At 44.8% G+C, this 22,302-nt stretch overlaps 2 protein-coding genes across 2 annotated transcripts in view; one reads left to right on the forward strand and one right to left on the reverse strand.

Annotated features, from left to right (window-relative positions):
• Positions 1–22,302, reverse strand: part of LOC141095089 (acrosin-like) — a 75,281-nt gene that overhangs the window by 48,996 nt on the left and 3,983 nt on the right. The window contains exon 2 of the mRNA XM_073580970.1: positions 11,775–11,898. Within this exon, the coding sequence (XP_073437071.1) occupies positions 11,775–11,898 (124 nt within the window). The remainder of the gene's footprint in view (positions 1–11,774; positions 11,899–22,302) is intronic.
• MEST (mesoderm specific transcript) overlaps positions 11,975–22,302 on the forward strand; it is a 47,815-nt gene continuing 37,487 nt past the window's right edge. The window contains exon 1 of the mRNA XM_073580978.1: positions 11,975–12,087. The gene's annotated coding sequence lies outside the window, so the exon portion shown is untranslated. The remainder of the gene's footprint in view (positions 12,088–22,302) is intronic.

The raw sequence follows: 22,302 nt of genomic DNA on the forward strand, positions 1-22,302 counted from the left end.
TTTCCACTTCTAATAGCAGAGTTCTCAATAGCATTTGTCAGGTGTATGGCTTTTTCTGGTCTTTTGCTTCCCTTCCCATGTTGTTCTAGTTTAAAGCTCTCCTTACAAGTGTAGCAAGGCGACTTCCAAATACATGTTTTCCAGTCTTCGTAAGGTGCACCCCATCTCTAGCAAGTAGTCCATCGTATAAGTAGTTCACTCCGTGATCCAGAAATCCAAATCGTTGCTGACGGCACCATCGACGTAGCCAGTTATTCACCTGCAGAATCTTATTCCACCTCCTTGTTCCATGGCCATCCACTGGGAGGATGGAAGAGAAGACCACCTGCGCTCCCAGTTCTTTCACTTTCTTGCCTAAGTCTTCAAAGTCTCTGCAGATGGTTTCCAGGTCGTTTCTTGCAGTGTCATTTGTCCCCACATGTAGTAGCAGGAATGGGTAGTCATCTGTAGGTCTGAAGAGTCCTGATATCCTGTCAGACACATCTTTAATTTTTGCACCTGGAAGACAACACATTTCTCTTGAAGTTATATCCGGTCTGCAGATAGCGGCCTCAGTTCCTCTCAACAGGGAATCCCCCATGACCACCACTCTCCGTTTCTTCTTCACAACATTTTTCTTTCTCCATCCAGGAGGACTCTGAAGGCGTACAAGGTTGCTGCTTCTTGGCAAAGTCTTATCCTGATGTATTTCTTCATTGTTTTCCTGCGTGAGAGCCTGGTACTGGTTTCTGAGCAGTATGGGTGCTGACTGCCTCCTAATCCTCCTGCTTCTCTGGGTCACATGTCTCCATTCCTCTGTTTCTTCAGGTGCACTTCGAATTTCTTCTCTTTCTGTAACATGAAGAGATAATTCTGCTCTGTCCAAGAACTCTTCACCTTCCTTAATGATCTTCAACGTAGCTAACCTCTCTTCGAGATTTTGCAACTTTTCCTCCAACAGGGACACAAGCTTGCATTTGTGGCATGTGAAGTTTGGCTTTTCCACTGGTAAGTCTTTGAAGATGTTGCAAGAAATGCAGCTCACCAAATGGCTCCTGGCCTCTTCCATCTTGAGATTTCTTAAAAACGATGAAAGTTTTTCCGATTTCCTCTTTTCAGCTGCAACGGCCAAAACCCAGTGATCGTTGAGCTCGCGGAGACTCTTCACTTATCCCAGAAGGCACTGGGAATATGCAAATGATCTCCTCAAGACTCTTCCCCTGGTTTTCCGATTTCCTCTTTTCAGCTGCAACGGCCAAAACCCAGTGATCGTTGAGCTCGCGGAGACTCTTCACTTATCCCAGAAGGCACTGGGAATATGCAAATGATCTCCTCAAGACTCTTCCCCTGGTTTTCCGATTTCCTCTTTTCAGCTGCAACGGCCAAAACCCAGTGATCGTTGAGCTCGCGGAGACTCTTCACTTATCCCAGAAGGCACTGGGAATATGCAAATGATCTCCTCAAGACTCTTCCCTATTGGTAAGTGGATTACTATTAACTACAAACATGCATAACTTAAGTTCAGTAAATATAAAAGAAGTACTGTTAGGAAACCAAGATACTATAATATCTTTGGTTCTGTTAGATTATTGTTTACCGGAAATTTTGCACATATCCATTGAGACATTTTCTCAGTAACGTAAGTTACCAAAAAAATATAAAGTTTTTGTAGGATTGAGAACTAAGCATAAACTAAGTTGTAACTTGCAGAGTTCTTATATTGCATAATGTATTAACTATTCACTAAGTTTCATGTTGCTGCTAAAAGTTTCACAGTTTCTGTATGAAGTAAACTTATTGTAACATAAGTTACCATCAGCTTTATAACGTAGGTTACTTCAGCTTTTCAATGTAAGTTACCTGCCTTTCAATTTTTGCACAACATCTACAGTCAGCTTTTTGAAATAATTAAATACTATCATAATTTTGATGTTCATTTTACTTTATAGTATAGGGTCTTTCTTTGTATTTTTAGAGTCCAAATGCCATTAACGCCAGCTGAAAAGATGAAGAGACGAAAATCCGCAGTAAATCTGCACTAAATCCGCAGGTAAAACACAGGTAATTTTACCCCTTGATTTAGCCAAATCCGCATGGAAGAATCTGCAGGGTAATCCGCAACGTGTGCACGTACCCTTAATCTCCCCTCCCTCAGAAACCCAACCAGACCACACAAGTGGGCATTAACCCCGCCCCCCCGGGAGCCAAAGCAGACAACACAAACACGGGGGTTAATGCACGCTTGTGGGGTCCGGTTGGGCTCACGGAGAGGGTGGGTTAATGCACGCTTGTGGGGTCTAGTGGGCTCCTGGGCGGATAATGTAGGCTTGTGGGGTCTGGTTGGCTCCTGGGGGGGTTAATGCAAACTTGTGATGTCTGGCTGGCTCCTGGGGAGGGTTAATGCAGGTCCCATCCAGACCCTGCAAGCGTGCATTAACCCCCCTGGGGCCCAACTAGACCCCAAAAGCATGCATTAATCCCCCTGGGGGCTAACCAGATGCTGCAAGTGTGCCCAACTAGACCCCGCAAGAGTGCACTAACCGCCCCCCCAGGAGCCCAACCAAACCTCACAAAAATGTGCACTAACCCCCTCCCACAGTGAAGAGCCCATCCAGACCCCACAAGCATGCTTAAATTCCCCTGGGAGCCCAATCAGAAACTACAAGCTTGCATTAATCCCCCCGGGAGCCCAACCAGAACCCACAAGCATGCATCAATCCCCCCTCCCCTCTGGGAGCCCAACCAGACCCCCACAAGCATGCAATAACCCCCCGGGAATCCACCAATACCCCACAAGCATGCACTACCCCCCCCCCCGGGTCCCTACTAGACCTCGCAAGTGTGCATTAACCCCCCTGAAACACATCCAGACCCCGAAAGCTTGCATTAACCACCCCTGGGACCCAACCAGACTCCGCAAGTGTGCATTAATCATCATATGCAGCCTATGTTTTGTCTAAATAAAGTCAGTTTGCCTTCTCAAATATGAACAATGACAAAGTTGAACACATTCTTTGGTTTGTAACGTAAGTTACTATATTGTGTTGTAACGTAAGTTACCTACATTTCTTGTAATAAAAACAGTTGCATTTAACTTGAGAGGTTAAAATAAATTTGTTAAAGTTGCTTGGACTATGGTGTTTTAATACAATAAAAATAGTGCTTCTGCCCTGCTTACCAGAACAGACAATTCTGCAGTCTCATGATATGGACAATTGCCTTTCCTTTTTGTGTAACGTAAGTTACCAAGTAATAACACTGTACAGTCATGGCCAAAAGTTGAGAATGAAACAAATATTAATTTTTACAAAGTCTACTGCTTCATTTTTTCTAATGGCAATTTGCATATACTCCAGAATGTTATAAAGAGTGATCAGCTTAACAGCAATTACTTGCAAAGTCAATATTTGCCTAGAAAATGAACTTTATCCCCCAAAACACATTTCAACATCATTGCAGCCCTGCCTTAAAAGGACCAGCTAACATCGTTTCAGTGATTGCTCCATTAACACAGGTGTGGGTGTTGATGAGGACAGGGCTGGAGATCAATCTGTCATGATTAAGTAAGAATGACACCACTGGACACTTTAAAAGGAGGCTGGTGCTTGGCATCATTGTTTCTCTTCTGTTAACCACGGTTATCTCTAAAGAAACACGTGCAGTCATCATTGCACTGCACAAAAATGGCCTAACAGGGAAGAGTATCGCAGCTAGAAAGATTGCACCTCAGTCAACAATCTATCGCATCATCAAGAACTTCAAGGAGAGAGGTTCCCTTGTTGCCAAAAAGGCTCCAGGGCGCCCAAGAAAGACCAGCAAGCGCCAGGACCGTCTCTTAAAAGTGTTTCAGCTGCGGGATCGGGCTACCACCAGTGCAGAGCTTGCTCAGGAATGGCAGCAGGCAGGTGTGAGTGCATCTGCACGCACTGTGAGGCGGAGACTCTTGGAGCAAGGCCTGGTCTCAAGGAGGGCAGCAAAGAAGCCACTTCTCTCCAGGAAAAACATCATGGACAGACTGATATTCTGCAAGAGGTACAGGGAGTGGACTGCTGAGGACTGGGGTAAAGTCATTTTCTCTGATGAATCCCCTTTTCGATTGTTTGGGACATCTGGAAAACGGCTTATTCGGAGAAGACCAGGTGAGCGCTACCACCAGTCTTGTCTCATGCCAACTGTCAAGCATCCTGAAACCATTCATGTGTGGGGTGGCTTCTCAGCCAAGGGAATGGGCTCTCTCTCTGTCTTGCCTAAAAACACAGCCATGAATAAAGAATGGTACCAGAATGTCCTCCAAGAGCAACTTCTCCCAACCGTCCAAGAGCAGTTTGGCGATCAACAATGCCTTTTTCAACATGATGGAGCACCTTGCCATAAAGCAAAGGTGATAACTAAATGGCTCAGGGAACAAAACATAGATATTTTGGGACCATGGCCTGGAAACTCCCCAGATCTTAATCCCATTCTCCACTGCCCTTATCTAATCTTATACTTGGTTAACCTCATGCTGCCCCAACCCCCCTACTTACAATGTATGAAACTGAAAGTGAAAATGTGTTGCAAATTCTTAGTAGTAAAGCTCCTCCTCTAGACTAGATCATACTAGGTGTGCGTCTTCCAAGCATCTCACAGCTGCCTGCTACTCAGAAGAGGAAGACTGAAAGAAGTATTATCCTTTCAACAAACTTTGCATCAGTTAACTGTGAGTACATGAGGAATAATAACAATATTACTGACAGTGACCACTATATCAGTTGTACGACCTGGCAATAATTTTGTACAATTGTTTTTAGGAAGAACAATTGTCATTTGGATTGTGAATTCAGAATTAAAAACCTGAGAATGTCAAAGAAGCATCACATTAAATCAGCTGTATTTGAACATTTCACCATCACTCAAGATAGAAAACATTATGTCTGTCAGTGTATGACAAATGATCCAGACGAAAACAAATGCTGTGAAGCCAAGATGAGTGCATATTCAGGCAAAGATAAAAATGCTCCTACCAGAGCTTCTAATCTAAAGAGACATTTACAGCGCTTTCATCCAGAAGTACTGAAAGCAGTGGATGAGAAAGACTGCATCCAAACCAATGAACCAGTGCCCAGCTCTTCCAGCCAAACAAAGGAGCAGAGAACTTTGCAGCCATCAGTTGCAAGATATTTTGTCAGTGACAAAGTTACTGTGACAATGACAGTAGATACATTTAAAAAACAGATCATAGAGCTTGTTGTAAAGGATAGTGTGCCTATTTCATTATTTTCACGACCAGCTTTTATGTGTCTGAATGGGGAAATGGCCCGCAAGCTTGGTGTTTCTCTGGAGAGAGAGTATTAAAAAATTAGTAATCGAAGAAGCTTTTAAACAAAAGGAAGAACTTAAAAAAACTCTCAAGGGACGCTTTCTGTTTCTTAAAATGGATGCCTGCACACGTCACAGAGTGAACTATTTTGCCATCAATGTCCGATTTGTTTGTGATAAAAATGAAATAGTTACCAAGACATTGGCAGTAAAAGACACCAAAGCTCATCACACCAGTGAGTTTCTCCAGGTCTTGGTGGAAAAGGTTCTGCAAGACTATGAACTTAAAAAAGAGCAAGTTCTTTCTGTCGTAACTGACAATGCTTCAAATATGATAAGTACTATTAAGCTAATGAATGAGAGTAATGATGGTGACCAGCAGCTAGAAGAACATTCTGGGTCCACAGACACAGAAATGTTTGAAATAGAGGAACACAGTATTGTAACTGAGGAGCAAACTGAAGTTGCTTTAGATGAACAGCAACATGATAGTTTAGATGATCTTGTTGAAACTGTCAATATGTTCTTTCATTCATCACATGCGCTGTGTTGTGCATACGCTACAGCTGGCTATAAGAGACAGTCTGCAAGAAGGACATGCTGCTGCACTGATTGGCAAGGTGGGAAAATTGGCTACTGTTGCCAGAACCCCTAAAGTTGACTCAATTTTGAAGAGACGTGCTGGAAAAGGGGCAATTATTGATCAAGCCACACGATGGGGCAGTACTTACTTAATGATTCAGCGCTTTGTTGAACTGAAAACCTTTCTTGTAGACATGGCTAACCCTCAACTGACGCTAAATGAAAGTCAGTGGAATCAGGTGACTGAGCTGGAAAAATTGCTAGAGCACCCATTTACAGTGACTAAAAAATTACAAGCAGAGGACTTAACTCCAGGTATTTTCTTAAAGGAGTGGAAGAACCTGATGTTTCGCCTGTCCCAAAGAGGAGGGTTAATTGCAAGTGGCATTGCTACATCAATGAAACGGAGAGAGGAGCTACTATTACAAAATAACATTCTTTTGGCAGCTGTTTATGTAGACCCAATGCATCGGATTCTTCTAGATGATCAATAGCTAAGTAAAGAAAAAGAAGCTCTGTTTGAAATAGCAGTAAGGATGAAAGGGTTGCAGAACAGTCAGGAGGAACAAGAAGAATTTGGTCGTCCTGCCACATCTTCACCCTCATCATCAACTGATGAAGAATTTAATTTCGAAAAATATTTGGATCACAAGGACCGTGCAAAGCGTTCCCGCATAGAAGAAGAGTCATCCCCCATCAAGGAACACAGCCAGTACATTTCAGCAGAATTTTTCATGTGCACTAAAAGAAATTGAGAAATTTGACCGTTCATCAAAAATAACAGTGCAACAAGCGATTCCTCTGTATCCTGACATTGTCAGAGATGTTGCCCGAGTGGTTACTGCTTTGCCACCAACACAAGTTAGTGTAGAGAGGTTGTTCTCTGCTCTCAAAATAATTAGATCAGATTTGAGGGCATCCATGAAGGAGGATCTGACAGAGGCAATACTTTTTCTGAGGACAAATTTATAGATTTCTTCTTATTAACTGCATAAAAGTGTTTATTGCATATTTACTTACAGTTTAGAAAAGTTTATAAAAGTTATTTGCTATATTCTAATTGTATTCTAATAAATGTAGTTTTTGCTCTAAGTGGTCTGATTACTTATATGATGGTGAGAAACTGAATAAGCACGATGTTTAATATTTTACAACAGTAAATTTGTTGTTATGAATTGGCCATTTATGAAGGAGGCGGAGGCGGAGTCTGATAAAATCCAGGAGTCGGAGTCGCAACTGTGGCTTACCGACTCCACAGCCCTGACAAACACACATAAAAACCAGAGGCCAGCAAATCATGTGAAAATATAATATTGGTGTCATTCTCAAAACTTTTGGCCATGACTGTATTTTGTATTTAATTTGTATTGTTGAAAAATCAAACTGTTGAAATCTATTGAGAATAGTTTAATGTACAATATACATTCACTCATTTTTGTGCCTGCCTTCAAGGAACAGTCTGTAGCCATTATTAACTCAGTTTTTGGCTTGTGAATGTAACGTAAGTTACCAAGGAATGGCCCATTTGCGGCTTTTTTACATCAGTTTTCTAGTCTGGCTTTTGGTATAGTTGTTGTTTTTTGTGCTAAAGTCTTCAAAATGGTGCACGCAGTTCACAAATTTTATGCAAAGTAAAAAAAATGTTCTTTATTTTTTTTCTTTGACCTTTATTGCAACCAAAATGTTGCAGAAATTGAGCCAAAATATGTGACGTACATAAAATCACTCCAGGGGGAGACTGGAGTTACATTTGTGATACATTTTGGGATTTTTAATTAAAAAAAAGTCACAATTGACGAATCAAGTGAAAACATTTCCCCACAATAGCAAACACAAAAATACAAGTGAACAGTGAACACATAAAATATAGACTTTGCACATTTTTGTTTAATTACAATGGAAATAAAAGTGTTAAAAACAGGCAAAAAAATTTGGCCAACAATATTAAATTCCAAATGGACATTGGAATTAATTCTGGTGCATATAGTGCTTTGCCTTGAGCTTTCCTACTTAAACTTTCATGGTCTGGCAGCTGCATAAGAGCTTGAGAATAACATGAGCAACAGCAATTATCTACTGGAATAATAACCCCTTCCTGACATCTGACGTACTATCCCGTCCATGGGACCCGGGCCCCTATGCCCATGGACGGGATAGTACGTCATAGCGGTCAGCGGCGCTCACGGACCGGCCCCGGCACGTTAACACGTGGCAGACTGCGATCAAACACGATCGCAGTGTACCGGGGGTTTAGGGAAGCATAGACAGGGAGAGGGCTCCCTCCGTGCTTCCCTGAGACCCCCGCAGCAGCGTGATGTGCAGCGCTGCTGCGGGGGCCTACTTCCCTGCAGGTCCCCGGATCCAATATGGTGGCAGGGACCTTTGGGGGCCTGCAGGGAAGTGGCTTCCTCACTGCCTGCAGAGCGCAGGCATGAGGAAGCCTTGTCCAGCGCATGTGTGATGTGTCAGATCAGCGATCTCAAACATGACAATGATGTCCCCCCTGGGACAATGTAATAAAGTTAAAAAAAAAAAGTGTAAAAATAATTTATATTAAAAAAAAAAAAAAAAAAAAAAAAAAAAATCGCTAAATTAAAAAAAAAAAAAATTCCATAATTCATTTTTTTGGAAATAAAAAAAACCAAAACAATAAAAGTACACATATTTGGTATTGCCGTGTCTGTAACGACCCGCCCTATAACACTGTACCATTCGTTAACCCCTTTAGCGAACCCCTTAAAAAATAAAAATTAAAAACAAAGCAAAAAAATAATGCTTTATTATCATACCGCCGAACAAAACGTGCAATAAGACGTGTATAAATATCCATGGTATCGCTGAAAACGTTATCTTGTCCCACAAAAAACAAGCTGCCACACAGCATCATCAGCGAAGAAATAAAAAAAGTTATAGCTCGTAGAATAAAGCGATGCAAAAAAATAGTTTTTACATAAAATAGTTTTCATTGCATAAAACCGCCAAGACATAAAAAACCGACATAAATGAGGTATCGCTGTAACCGTACTGATCCGAAGAATAAAAGCGCTTCATAAATTTTATCGCACGCGGAACGGTGTAAACGCACCCCCCAAAAGAAATTCATGAAACGCTGGTTTTTGTTCATTCTGCGTCCCAAAAATCGGAATAAAAAGCGATCAAAAAATGTCACGTGCCCGAAAATGGTACCAATAAAAACGTCAACTCGTCCCACAAAAAATAAGACCTCACATGACTCGGTGAGTCAAAATACGGAAAAATTATAGCTCTCAATATGTGGTGATGCAAAAACTATTTTTACAATAAAAAGCGCCTTTTAGCGTGTGACAGCTGCCAAATATAAAATCCGCCATAAATAGTAAATCAAACCCCCCGTTATCACCCCCTTAGTTAGGGAAAAATAATAAAACTAAAAGAAAATGTATTTATTTCCATTTTCCCATTAGGGTTAGGGCTGAGATTAGGGTTAGGGGTGTGTTGGGGTTCGGGTTGGAGTTATTATTGGGGGGTTTCCACTGTTTGGGCACATCAGGTGCTCTCCAAATGCAACATGGCGTCTGATCTCAATTCCAGTCAATTCAGCGTTGAGAAAGTCAAATGGTGCTCCTTCCCTTCCAAGCTCTGCCATGCGCCCAAACAGTGTTTTACCCCCATATGGGGTATCAGCCTACTCAGGACAAATTACAAAACAACTTTTGGGGTCCAATTTCTCCTGGTACCCTTAGGAAAATAAAAAATTGGGGGCAAAAATATCATTTTTGTGGAAAAAAAATATGATTTTTTTTATTTTCACGCCCGGGCGTTATAAACTTCTGTGAAGCACTTGGGGGTTCAAAGTGCTCACCACACATCTAGATAAGTTGCGTGGGGGGGGGTCTAGTTTCCAAAATGGGGTCACTTGTGGGGAATTTCAACAGTTTAGGCACATCAGAGGCTCTCCAAACGCGACATGACACCTGCAGACCATTCCATCAAAGTCTGCATTCCAAAACGTCACTACTTCCCTTCCGAGCCCCGACGTGTGCCCATACAGTAGTTTTCTTCCACATATGGGGTATCAGCGTACTCAGGACAAATTGGACAACAACTTTTGGGGTCCAATTTCTCCTGTTACCCTTGGGAAAATAAAAAAAATTGGGGACTAAAAGATCACGTTTGTGGGCGTTATAAACTTCTGTGAAGCCCTTGGGGGTTCAAAGTGCTCATCACACATCTAGATAAGTTCCTTGGGGGGTCTAGTTTCCAAAATGGTGTCATTTGTGGGGGGTTTCCACTGTTTTGGTACATCAGGGGCTTTCCAAACGCGACATGGCGTCTGATCTCAATTCCAGCCATAAAAGTCAAATGGCGCTGCTTCCCTTCCGAGCTCTGCCATGCGCCCAAATAGTGATTTACCCACACATATGGGGTGTCAGCATACTCAGGACAAATTGCACAATAACTTTTGGGGTCCTGTTACCCTTGGAAAAATAAAAATTGAGGGTGAAAAGATCATTTTTGTGGAAAAAATATGATTTTTTAATTGTACGGCTGTACGTTATAAACTTCTGTGATACCCTTGGGGGTTCAAAGTTCTTACTACATATCTAGATAAGTTCCTTGGGGGGTCTAGTTTTCTAGTTTCCAAAATGGTGTCATTTGTGGGGGGTTTCCACTGTTTAGGCACATCAGGAGCTCTCCAAACACGATATGGTGTCCGATCTCAATTCCAGCCAATTTTGTGTTGCAAAAAGTCAAACAGCGCTCCTTCCCTTCCGATCTCTGCCATGCGCCGAAACAGTGGTTCCCCCCCCACATATCAGGTATCAGCGTGCTCAGGACAAATTGCACAATAACTTTTGCAGTCCAATTTCTCCTGTTACCCTTGGTAAAATAAAAAAATTGGACCTGAAGTAATTTTTTTGTGAAAAAAAAATTAAATGTTCATTTTTTTTTTTAATCATTCAAAAAATTCCTGTGAAGCATCTGAAGGGTTAATAAACTTCTTGAATGTGGTTTTGAGCACCTTAAGAGGTGCAGTTTTTAGAATGGTGTCACTTTTGGGTATTTTCTATCATATAGACCCCTCAAAGTGGCTTCAAATGTGATGTGGTCCGTAAAAATAAAATGGTGTTGCAAAAATGAGAAATCGCTGGTCAACTTTTAACCCTTATAACTTCCTAACAAAAAAAAATTTGGGTTTCAAAATTGTGCTGATGTAAACTAAACATATGTGAAATGTCACTTATTAACTTTTTTGAGTGCCGTATCTCTGTGATTTAAGGGCATAAAAATTCAAAGTTGGAAAATTGCGAAATTTTCAAAATTTTCGCCAAATTTCCGTTTTTTTCACAAATAAGCGCAAGTTATATGAATGAAATTTTACCGCTAGCATGAAGTACAATATGTCACGAGAAAAAAGTCAGAATCACCGGGATCCATAGAAGCGTTTCAGAGTTATGACCTCATAAAGGGACAGTGGTCAGAATTGTAAAAATTGGCCCGGTCATGAAGGTGCAAACCACCCTTGGGGGTGAAGGGGTTAAAATGACATCCTTAGGGTATGTGCACACGCTGCGGATTCTGCTGCGGATCCGCAGCGGATTTGGCCCTGCGGATCCGCAGCAGATCCACAAACAATGTACAGTACCATATGCAAAATAAACAGGAAGACCTGCGCTAAAAGGGTTAAATCGAGGCTACAAAAGTAAACAAATGATAGTCACAGGCACCCCTAAGTAAACATACACCAGCTCAACAAAAGTGCAAGCTCCAAATACAATGGATAGTTGCACATAAAACAGTAATCATTAAATACTCGTCCTCAAGGGAACAGGCATGCACTCACCAGAGAAACGATGATGATAATGAAAGCAAAGGCTGAGCACGTCCCGGCATGAACAGGGACATAAATGACAAAACCAGCAGGAGTTGCATACCAGCAGAGGTGACCACAATGCCGGGTGATAATGTGCTGCCAAGATAAGAAGCGTTTGCAGCAGCTTCTCGTGTACATACTCCTTGTGGAAATGGCTCTAGGACTAACAGCAGACGCCAGCCCCGCTGCTGGGATCAGAAAGGCGCCTGTGCTCGCTCTGGCCCACTCCCTGCCAGGACTAAAGATGGCCGCCTACGTGTCTCTGGCTTGTTTCCGCCTTTTGCTTTTCACAGGCGCGCACACCAGACTTTTGTCGTTGTGGACGCGCCTGAGGAGGTGCAGGGCCAGGCAACAGGATGGGAAGTTGAGCTCAGGTAAGGAGGACGGTCGCCATGCTTTGCAGGACAGCGAGGACGAGGCGTGAGAGGACGCACGCAGGGGGCAGCCGGTGACCCGCAGTCCTTGGCTGTCAGTGGAGTGGAGATATCGCCGGACTGCGCCTCATAGCACTGGCTGGTGATGGCTGCGGACAGTCCGTGCTGTAGAGTGCTGCTTCATCATACATAGTGTCCACACAAAGGCTGTGCTTGTGTCACTGCCTCCAGTAGAATGGACACCGTGTACCCATCCCCCTTACCAGAGCAATAGTTCCTAACAAGACTGGCAGAGTGGTCCCCTACCAGTGATTGGCCAGTGCCCCATAACAAGACCGGCAGAGTGGTCCCCTACCAGTGATTGTCCAGTGCCCCATAACAAGACTGGCAGAGTGTTCCCCTACCAGTGATTGCCCTAGTGCCCCCATAACAAGACCGGCAGAGTGGTCCCTTATCAGTGATTGTCCTAGTGCCCCCATAACAAGACCAGCAGAGTGGTCCCCTACCAGTGATTGTCCAGTGCCCCATTACAAGACCGGCAGAGTGGTCCCCTACCAGTGATTGTCCAGTGCCCCCATAACAAGACTGGCAGAGTGTTCCCCTACCAGTGATTGCCCTAGTGCCCCCATAACAAGACTGGCAGAGTGGTCCCCTACCAGTGATTGGCCAGTGCCCCCATAACAAGACTGGCAGAGTGTTCCCCTACCAGTGATTGCCCTAGTGCCCCCATAACAAGACTGGCAGAGTGGTCCCTTACCAGTGATTGCCCTAGTGCCCCCATAACAAGACTGGCAGAGTGGTCCCCTACCAGTGATTGTCCAGTGCCCCCATAACAAGACTGGCAGAGTGGTCCCCTACCAGTGATTGTCCAGTGCCCCATTACAAGACCGGCAGAGTGGTCCCTTATCAGTGATTGTCCAGTGCCCCCATAACAAGACCAGCAGAGTGGTCTCATACCAGTGATTGTCCAGTGCCCCCATAACAAGATTGGTAGAGTGGTCCCTTACCAGTGATTGTCCAGTGCCCCATTACAAGACCGGCAGAGTGGTCCCCTACCAGTGATTGTCCAGTGCCCCCATAACAAGACTGGCAGAGTGGTCCCCTACCAGTGATTGTCCAGTGCCCCCATAACAAGACTGGCAGAGTGTTCCCCTACCAGTGATTGCCCTAGTGCCCCCATAACAAGACTGGCAGAGTGGTCCCCTACCAGTGATTGTCCAGTGCCCCATTACAAGACCGGCAGAGTGGTCCCTTATCAGTGATTGTCCAGTGCCCCATAACAAGACCAGCAGAGTGGTCCCCTACCAGTGATTGTCCAGTGCCCCCATAACAAGACTGGCAGAGTGTTCCCATACCAGTGATTGCCCTAGTGCCCCCATAACAAGACTGGCAGAGTGGTCCCTTACCAGTGATTGCCCTAGTGCCCCCATAACAAGACTGGCAGAGTGGTCCCCTACCAGTGATTGTCCAGTGCCCCCATAACAAGACTGGCAGAGTGGTCCCCTACCAGTGATTGTCCAGTGCCCCATTACAAGACCGGCAGAGTGGTCCCTTATCAGTGATTGTCCAGTGCCCCATAACAAGACCAGCAGAGTGGTCCCCTACCAGTGATTGTCCAGTGCCCCCATAACAAGACTGGCAGAGTGTTCCCCTACCAGTGATTGCCCTAGTGCCCCCATAACAAGACTGGCAGAGTGGTCCCTTACCAGTGATTGCCCTAGTGCCCCCATAACAAGACTGGCAGAGTGGTCCCCTACCAGTGATTGTCCAGTGCCCCCATAACAAGACTGGCAGAGTGGTCCCCTACCAGTGATTGTCCAGTGCCCCATTACAAGACCGGCAGAGTGGTCCCTTATCAGTGATTGTCCAGTGCCCCCATAACAAGACCAGCAGAGTGGTCTCATACCAGTGATTGTCCAGTGCCCCCATAACAAGACTGGTAGAGTGGTCCCTTACCAGTGATTGTCCAGTGCCCCATTACAAGACCGGCAGAGTGGTCCCCTACCAGTGATTGTCCAGTGCCCCCATAACAAGACTGGCAGAGTGTTCCCCTACCAGTGATTGCCCTAGTGCCCCCATAACAAGACTGGCAGAGTGTTCCCCTACCAGTGATTGCCCTAGTGCCCCCATAACAAGACTGGCAGAGTGGTCCCTTACCAGTGATTGCCCTAGTGCCCCCATAACAAGACTGGCAGAATGGTCTCCTACCAGTGATTGTCCAGTGCCCCCATAACAAGACTGGCAGAGTGGTCCCCTACCAGTGATTGCCCTAGTGCCTCCATAATAAGACAGTGGTCCCTTACCAGTGATTGCCCTAGTGCCTCCATACCAAGACTGGCAGAGTGGTCCCCTACCAGTGATTGTCCAGTGCCCCCATAACAAGACTGGCAGAGTGGTCCCCTACCAGTGATTGCCCTAGTGCCTCCATAATAAGACAGTGGTCCCTTACCAGTGATTGCCCTAGTGCCTCCATACCAAGACTGGCAGAGTGGTCCCCTACCAGTGATTGTCCAGTGCCCCCATAACAAGACTGGCAGAGTGTTCCCCTACCAGTGATTGCCCTAGTGCCCCCATAACAAGACTGGCAGAGTGGTCCCTTACCAGTGATTGCCCTAGTGCCCCCATAACAAGACCAGCAGAGTGGTCCCCTACCAGTGATTGTCCAGTGCCCCCATAACAAGACTGGCAGAGTGTTCCCCTACCAGTGATTGCCCTAGTGCCCCCATAACAAGACTGGCAGAGTGGTCCCTTACCAGTGATTGCCCTAGTGCCCCCATAACAAGACTGGCAGAGTGGTCCCCTACCAGTGATTGTCCAGTGCCCCCATAACAAGACTGGCAGAGTGGTCCCCTACCAGTGATTGTCCAGTGCCCCATTACAAGACCGGCAGAGTGGTCCCTTATCAGTGATTGTCCAGTGCCCCCATAACAAGACCAGCAGAGTGGTCTCATACCAGTGATTGTCCAGTGCCCCCATAACAAGACTGGTTGAGTGGTCCCTTACCAGTGATTGTCCAGTGCCCCATTACAAGACCGGCAGAGTGGTCCCCTACCAGTGATTGTCCAGTGCCCCCATAACAAGACTGGCAGAGTGGTCCCCTACCAGTGATTGTCCAGTGCCCCCATAACAAGACTGGCAGAGTGTTCCCCTACCAGTGATTGCCCTAGTGCCCCCATAACAAGACTGGCAGAGTGGTCCCTTACCAGTGATTGCCCTAGTGCCCCCATAACAAGACTGGCAGAATGGTCTCCTACCAGTGATTGTCCAGTGCCCCCATAACAAGACTGGCAGAGTGGTCCCCTACCAGTGATTGCCCTAGTGCCTCCATAATAAGACAGTGGTCCCTTACCAGTGATTGCCCTAGTGCCTCCATACCAAGACTGGCAGAGTGGTCCCCTACCAGTGATTGTCCAGTGCCCCCATAACAAGACTGGCAGAGTGGTCCCCTACCAGTGATTGCCCTAGTGCCTCCATAATAAGACAGTGGTCCCTTACCAGTGATTGCCCTAGTGCCTCCATACCAAGACTGGCAGAGTGGTCCCTTACCAGTGATTGCCCTAGTGCCCCCATAACAAGATTGGCAGAGTGGTCCCCTACCAGTGATTGTCCAGTGCCCCCATAACAAGATTGGCAGAGTGGTCCCTTACCAGTGATTGCCCTAGTGCCCCCATAACAAGACTGGCAGAGTGGTCCCCTACCAGTGATTGTCCAGTGCCCCCATAACAAGACTGGCAGAGTGGTCCCCTACCAGTGATTGCCCTAGTGCCTCCATAATAAGACAGTGGTCCCTTACCAGTGATTGCCCTAGTGCCCCCATAACAAGACTGGCAGAGTTGTCCCCTACCAGTGATTGCCCTAGTGCTTCCTTACCAGTGATTGTCCAGTGCCCCCATAACAAGACTGGCAGAGTGGGCCCCTTACCAGTGATTGCCCTAGTGCCTCCATAACAAGACTGGCAGAGTGGTCCCCTTACCAGTGATTGCCCTAGTGCCCCCATAATAAGACAGTGGTCCCTTACCAGTGATTGTCCAGTGCCCCCATAACAAGACTGGCAGAGTGGTCCCCTACCAGTGATTGCCCTAGTGCTTCCTTACCAGTGATTGTCCAGTGCCCCCATAACAAGACTGGCAGAGTGGGCCCCTTACCAGTGATTGCCCTAGTGCCTCCATAACAAGACTGGCAGAGTGGTCCCCTTACCAGTGATTGCCCTAGTGCCCCCATAATAAGACAGTGGTCCCTTACCAGTGATTGTCCAGTGCCCCCATAACAAGACTGGCAGAGTGGTCCCCTTACCAGTGATTGCCCTAGTGCCCCCATAATAAGACAGTGGTCCCTTACCAGTGATTGTCCAGTGCCCCCATAACAAGACTGGCAGAGTGGTCCCCTACCAGTGATTGCCCTAGTGCTTCCTTACCAGTGATTGTCCAGTGCCCCCATAACAAGACTGGCAGAGTGGGCCCCTTACCAGTGATTGCCCTAGTGCCTCCATAACAAGACTGGCAGAGTGGTCCCCTTACCAGTGATTGCCCTAATGCCCCCATAATAAGACAGTGGTCCCTTACCAGTGATTGTCCAGTGCCCCCATAACAAGACTGGCAGAGTGGTCCCCTTACCAATGATTGCCCTAGTGTCCCCATAACAAGACACAGAGTGGTCCCTTACCAGTGAGCCCTAGTGCCTCCATAACAATAACAATTATGTTCCTTTCTTACAATAGCTGGTCCCAGTGCCCCCATAACAGGAGTCAGCAGAGTTGTCCCCTACCAGAACACGTCTGATTCAGTGTCTCTCCGGGAGATCTCTCCTTGTATCCGCTGCCTCCTGCTTTGTTAGATTTGATGCCTTTATTAATTGATGGATCTTTCTGGTTTGGGTTATTACATATTTACATTATATTTTGTGGCTTACGTAACATTTTTAGCATAAGGTCAGTTTAGGTGTGCGCTGGCGCGGCCCATGGTGTTTGTCTAGGCTCGTCATTTCTGTCTACAGTTTATAACACTTTTCACATTTTCTTTAAAAAGAAAAATGAGGTCAGAGATCGGCATGAACAGAGTGAGCGGTAACGCCATATCACCATGTACATGTACTCTGACCTCTGTGAGCCCGGACCTGGTTTATGGCTGTACCGTACCTATATATGTAGGTAACTTTGCTCCAGTGACTGGAGAACATACATTGTATCAACTACCCTTGTGATTGGGATTTGTGATCACAACCTCTCATTCGGTCAGATGGCCACACCTTAGTGACAAGTAGAATAGTATCCCCAATTATCAATGTATTCATTCATTACAAGGAGGGATACAGTGAGGGAAAAAAGTATTTGGTCAGCCACCAATTGTGCAAGTTCTCCCACTTAAAAAGATGAGAGAGGCCTGTAATTGACATCATAGGTAGACCACAACTATGAGAGTCAAAATGAGAAAACAAATCCAGAAAATCACCTTGTCTGGTTTGGCAAGATTTATTTAGCAAATTATGGGGGAAAATAAGTATTTGGTCACCTAAAAACATGCAAGATTTCTGGCTCTCACAGACCTGTAACTTCTTCTTTAAGAGGCTCCTCTGTCCTCCACTCATTACCTGTAGTAATGGCAGCTGTTTGAACTTGTTAGTATAAAAGACACCGTCCACAACCTCAAACAGTCACACTCCAAACTCCACTATGGTGAAGACCAAAGAGCTGTCGAACGACACCAGAAACAAAACTATAGCCCTGCACCAGGCTGGGAAGACTGAATCTGCAATAAGCAAGCAGCTTGGTCTGATGAAATCAACTGTGGGAGCAATAATAAGAAAATGGAAGACATACAAGACCACTGATAATCTCCCTCGATCTGGGGCTCCACACAAAATCTCACCCTGTGGGGTCAAAATGATCACAACAACAGTGAGCAAAAATCCCAGAGCCACACAGGGTGACCTAGTGAATGACCTGCATAGAACTGGGACCACCGTAACAAAGGCTACCATCAGTAAAACACTACGCTTCCTGGACTCGGATCCTGCAGTGCCAGACGTGTCCCCCTGCTTAAGCCAGTACATGTCTGGGCCCATCTGAAGTTTGCTAGAGAGCATTTGGATTATCCAAAAGAGTATTGGGAGAATGTCATATGATATAATGAAACCAAAGTAGGACTGTTTGGTAGAAATAAAACTCGTTGTGTTTGGAGGAGACAGAATGCTGAGTTGCATGCAAAGAACACCATACCTACTGTGAAGCATTGGGGTGGCAACATCATGCTTTGGGGCTGTTTCTCTGCAAAGGGACCAGGACGACTGATCCGTGTACATGAAAGAATGAATGGGGTCATGTATCGTGAGATTTCGAGTGCAAACCTCCTTCTATTATCAAGGGCATTGAAAATGAAGCGTGGATGGGTCTTTCAGCTTTATATTGTTACCAAGCACATTGCCAGGGCAACAAAGGAGTGGCTTCGTAAGAAGCATATGAAGGTCCTGGAGTGGCCTAGCCAGTCTCCAGATCTCAACCCCATAGAAAACCTTTGGAGGGATTTGAAAGTCAGTGTTACCCAGCGACAGGCCCAAAACATCACTGCTGTAGAGGAGATCTGCATGGAGGAATGGGCCAATATACCACCAACAGTGTGTTCCAACCTTGTGAAGACTTACAGAAAACGTTTGACCTCTGTCATTGCCAACAAAGGATATATAACAAAATATTGAGATGAACTTTTGTTAATGACCAAATACTTATTTCCCACCATAATTTTCAAAATAAATCTTACCAAATCAGACAAGGTGATTTTCTGGATTTGTTTTCTCATTTTGACTCTCATAGTTGTGGTCTACCTATGATGTCAATTACAGGCCTCTCTCATCTTTTTACGTGGGAGAACTTGCACCATTGGTGGCTGACTAAATACTTTTTTCCCCACTGTATTATTGGGATAACACAACACTGAGTCCTAAGAAAAGATTACCCAGTATTGTTACTTAATGTGAACCTGTCAGCAGGGCTGTGGAGTCGGAGTCGGTATAAAATGGACCGACTCCGACTCCTAAAATATATAATAAATTGGGTACAGTAGTTCAATGCAGGATGTGCTGAATATTTTTTCATAGGAATTTGGGAAAGTTATGAAATGTCCTATAAATGGGTGTTCTATTCCTGATCTAAGGCTACATTCACACAAAAACAGGTTCTTGCTATTGCAATGGACAGTGCTTCAAACATAAGTACAATTAAGCTGATGAATGAAAGTAATGACCAACAGCTAGAAGAAAATTTAGGATTCAGTATGTTTGAGATGGAAGGCCACAGTGCTGTTCATGTAACTGAGGAACAAACAGAGATTACAACAGAAGAACAGCAAAATTATACTTTAGAAATAGATGATCTTGTTGATGCTGCTTCAAAACACTTTCATATTCATCACATGCGCTGTGTTGTGCACACGCTGCAGCTGGCAATAAGAGGTAGTTTGCAAGAGGGACATGCTGGAAATCTGATTGGAAAAGTGAGGAAATTGGTTATTGCCACCAGAACCCCTGAAATTGATTCCATCTGGAAGAGACGTGCTGGGAAAGGGGCAATTGTCGATCAAGCCACTCGTGGGGCAGCACTTATTTAATGATTGTGCGATTGCTTGAACTAAAACCGTTTCTTATAGATATGACGAACCCTCAGGTAACGCTAAATGAAGGTCAATGGACACAGGTGGCAGAATTGAAGGAATTGCTTAATCACCCATTTACCGTGACAAAAAAAATTCAAGCTGAGGATTTATCTCCTGGCATTTTCATAAGGGAGTGGAAGAACTTGCTATTTTGCCTGTCCCAAAGAGGAGGTTTAATCGCAGATGGCAATTCTGCTTCAATGAAATGGAGGGAGACACTGCTATTGGGAAAATAAAATTTTTCTGGCAGCTGTTTATGTGGATCCAAGTCATCGTATACTGCTTGATGATCAACAGCTTACTAAAGGAAAAGAAGCTCTGACTGAGGTAGCAGTTAGGATGAGTGGCCTACAGGAGGACTGCCAGGCGCAAGAGGACTTGGGTCCTGACAGTGCTACTGCTGTCATATCTTCATCCTCATCAGATGAGGAGTTTGACTGACAAGTATTTGGATGACATGGAGCAGGCAAAGCGTTGCCGCAAGGAAAAAAGATTTCACTCCGTCTCCTATAGCAAGCAGATTGACCATATTTCAGCAAAATGTTTCACTTGCTCTCAAAGAAATAGAAAAATTCAACCGTTCAGCAAAACTGACTGTGCATGAGGCAATTCCTTTATACCCGGAAATTGTTAGAGATGTTGCCCGAGTGGTTACAGCTTTGCCTCCAACCCAAGTTACTGTAGAGAGGTTGTTCTCTGGCCTTAAAATTATTAGGTCAGATTTGAGGTCATCTATGAAGGAGGATCTGATTGAGGCAATTCTATTTCTGAGAACAAATTCATAAACAGCACAAATGTTATTTAGTATGTTTCTGTTGAAAACTGTAGCAAAAGGTGGCTACTTTGAAGAACCTAGAATATAAGACATACAGTATTTTCAGTTGTTTCACACTTTTTTGTTAATTATATAATTCCACATGTGTAAATTCATAGTTTTGATGCCTTCAGGGTGAATCTACAATTTTCATAGTCATGAAAATAAAGAAAACTCTTTGAATAAGAAGGTGTGTCCAAACTTTTGGTCTGTACTGTATATACAGGGGTTGGACAAAATAATGGAAACACCTAACGTTTTGGCATCATAATCTTCGAACATGTTATAAACATGGAATCTGTGACATATGGTAATGTTTTGTAGTTGATTATTTGTGTTATGTGATATGTGTATGTAAATGAACTGTTTTGCAGAATTGTAAGAACATTGATGAAAACCTGATAACAATGGCAGACCTCTCGGATTTTCAAAGAGGCCAAATTGTTGGTGCTTGTATGGCAGGCGCTAGTGTAACAGAAAGTGCCCAAATGCTTGGCGTGTCAAGATGTACTGTCTCCAAAGTAAGGCTGGTTTCACACTTGCGTTTTTTTGCAAAAAAAAGCATGCGTTTTTTCCCCCTATCTTTTACATGGGTGCGCATACACATGCGTTTATACGTGTTTGTATGCGCATGCGTTTTTTTTTGTAGTGTGCGCTCAGGTGCACAAAATGCATCTTGTTGCATTTTTTGTGCGTCCGACCTGTCCCAAAAAAACGCATGTGCACGCAATGCGTTTTTTTTCACCCAAACACCCATTATAGTCTATGGGTGCGCTGACGTGTGCATGGTAATGCGCACGTCAGTGCAAAAAAAGCATGCGTTTTTAAAAAAAAAAAAAAATGCGCCTAAACCCGCAAAAAAACGCACACAAACGCATGATGCGTTATTTATGTGCGTTTGCACTGCGCACGGTGCGCAGCGCAAAAAAAGCAAGTGTTAAAGTAGCCTGATGACTGCGTTTGAAAGAGAAGGAAAAATGTCCGCAGCGAAGCACAGGTCTGGCCAAAAGTCGAAGTTGACTGAGAGAGACCGTCGGACTCTAAAGCGAATTGTGAGAGAGGATCACAAGACCACGACTCCGCAAATCACTGCTGAGCTCAATGAACACCTACAGAACCCAGTTTTCACGAAAACTGTTCGTCGGGAGCTGCACAAATCTGGATTCCACGGAAGAGCTGCAATTCGAAAGCCGCTGCTCTCAATGACAAATGTTTCCAAGCGTTTAGAGTGGTGTAGAAACCTCCAGAATTGGTCCCTCGAGCAGTGGAAACGTGATATTCTCAGACGAATCATCGTTTACCCTATTTCCGACCTCCGGCCGAGTGTACGTTTGGAGACAGCCGAAAAGCTTTCCATCCAGACTGCATTCTCCCAACCGTAGAACATGGCGGAGGTTCTGTGATGATCTGGGGTGCTATTTCGTGGAGATCCGCCGGGCCAATGATATCCCTTCATGGAAGAATTAACAGCCACGATTATTTAGGCATTTTGGGCGACCAAGTGCATCCTATGGTTCAAGCACTGTTCCCGGAGGGGAACGCCATCTTTCAGGATGATAATGCACCAATTCATACAGCTAGAATCATTAAAGCATGGCACAACGAACATTGTAATGAACTTGAGCATCTCTGCTGGCCCCCACAATCCCCAGACCTCAACATTATTGAGCATTTATGGCTGATTTTAGAGATTCAAGTTAGACGTCGCTTTCCGCCGCCATTGTCGCTCAAAGAACTGTTTGGTGTTTTAACTGAAGA

This window comes from Dendrobates tinctorius, unplaced genomic scaffold (assembly GCF_039654945.1).
Source record: "Dendrobates tinctorius isolate UK_male_01 unplaced genomic scaffold, ASM3965494v1 ptg000066l, whole genome shotgun sequence".
Classification (NCBI taxonomy): Eukaryota; Metazoa; Chordata; class Amphibia; order Anura; family Dendrobatidae; genus Dendrobates; species Dendrobates tinctorius.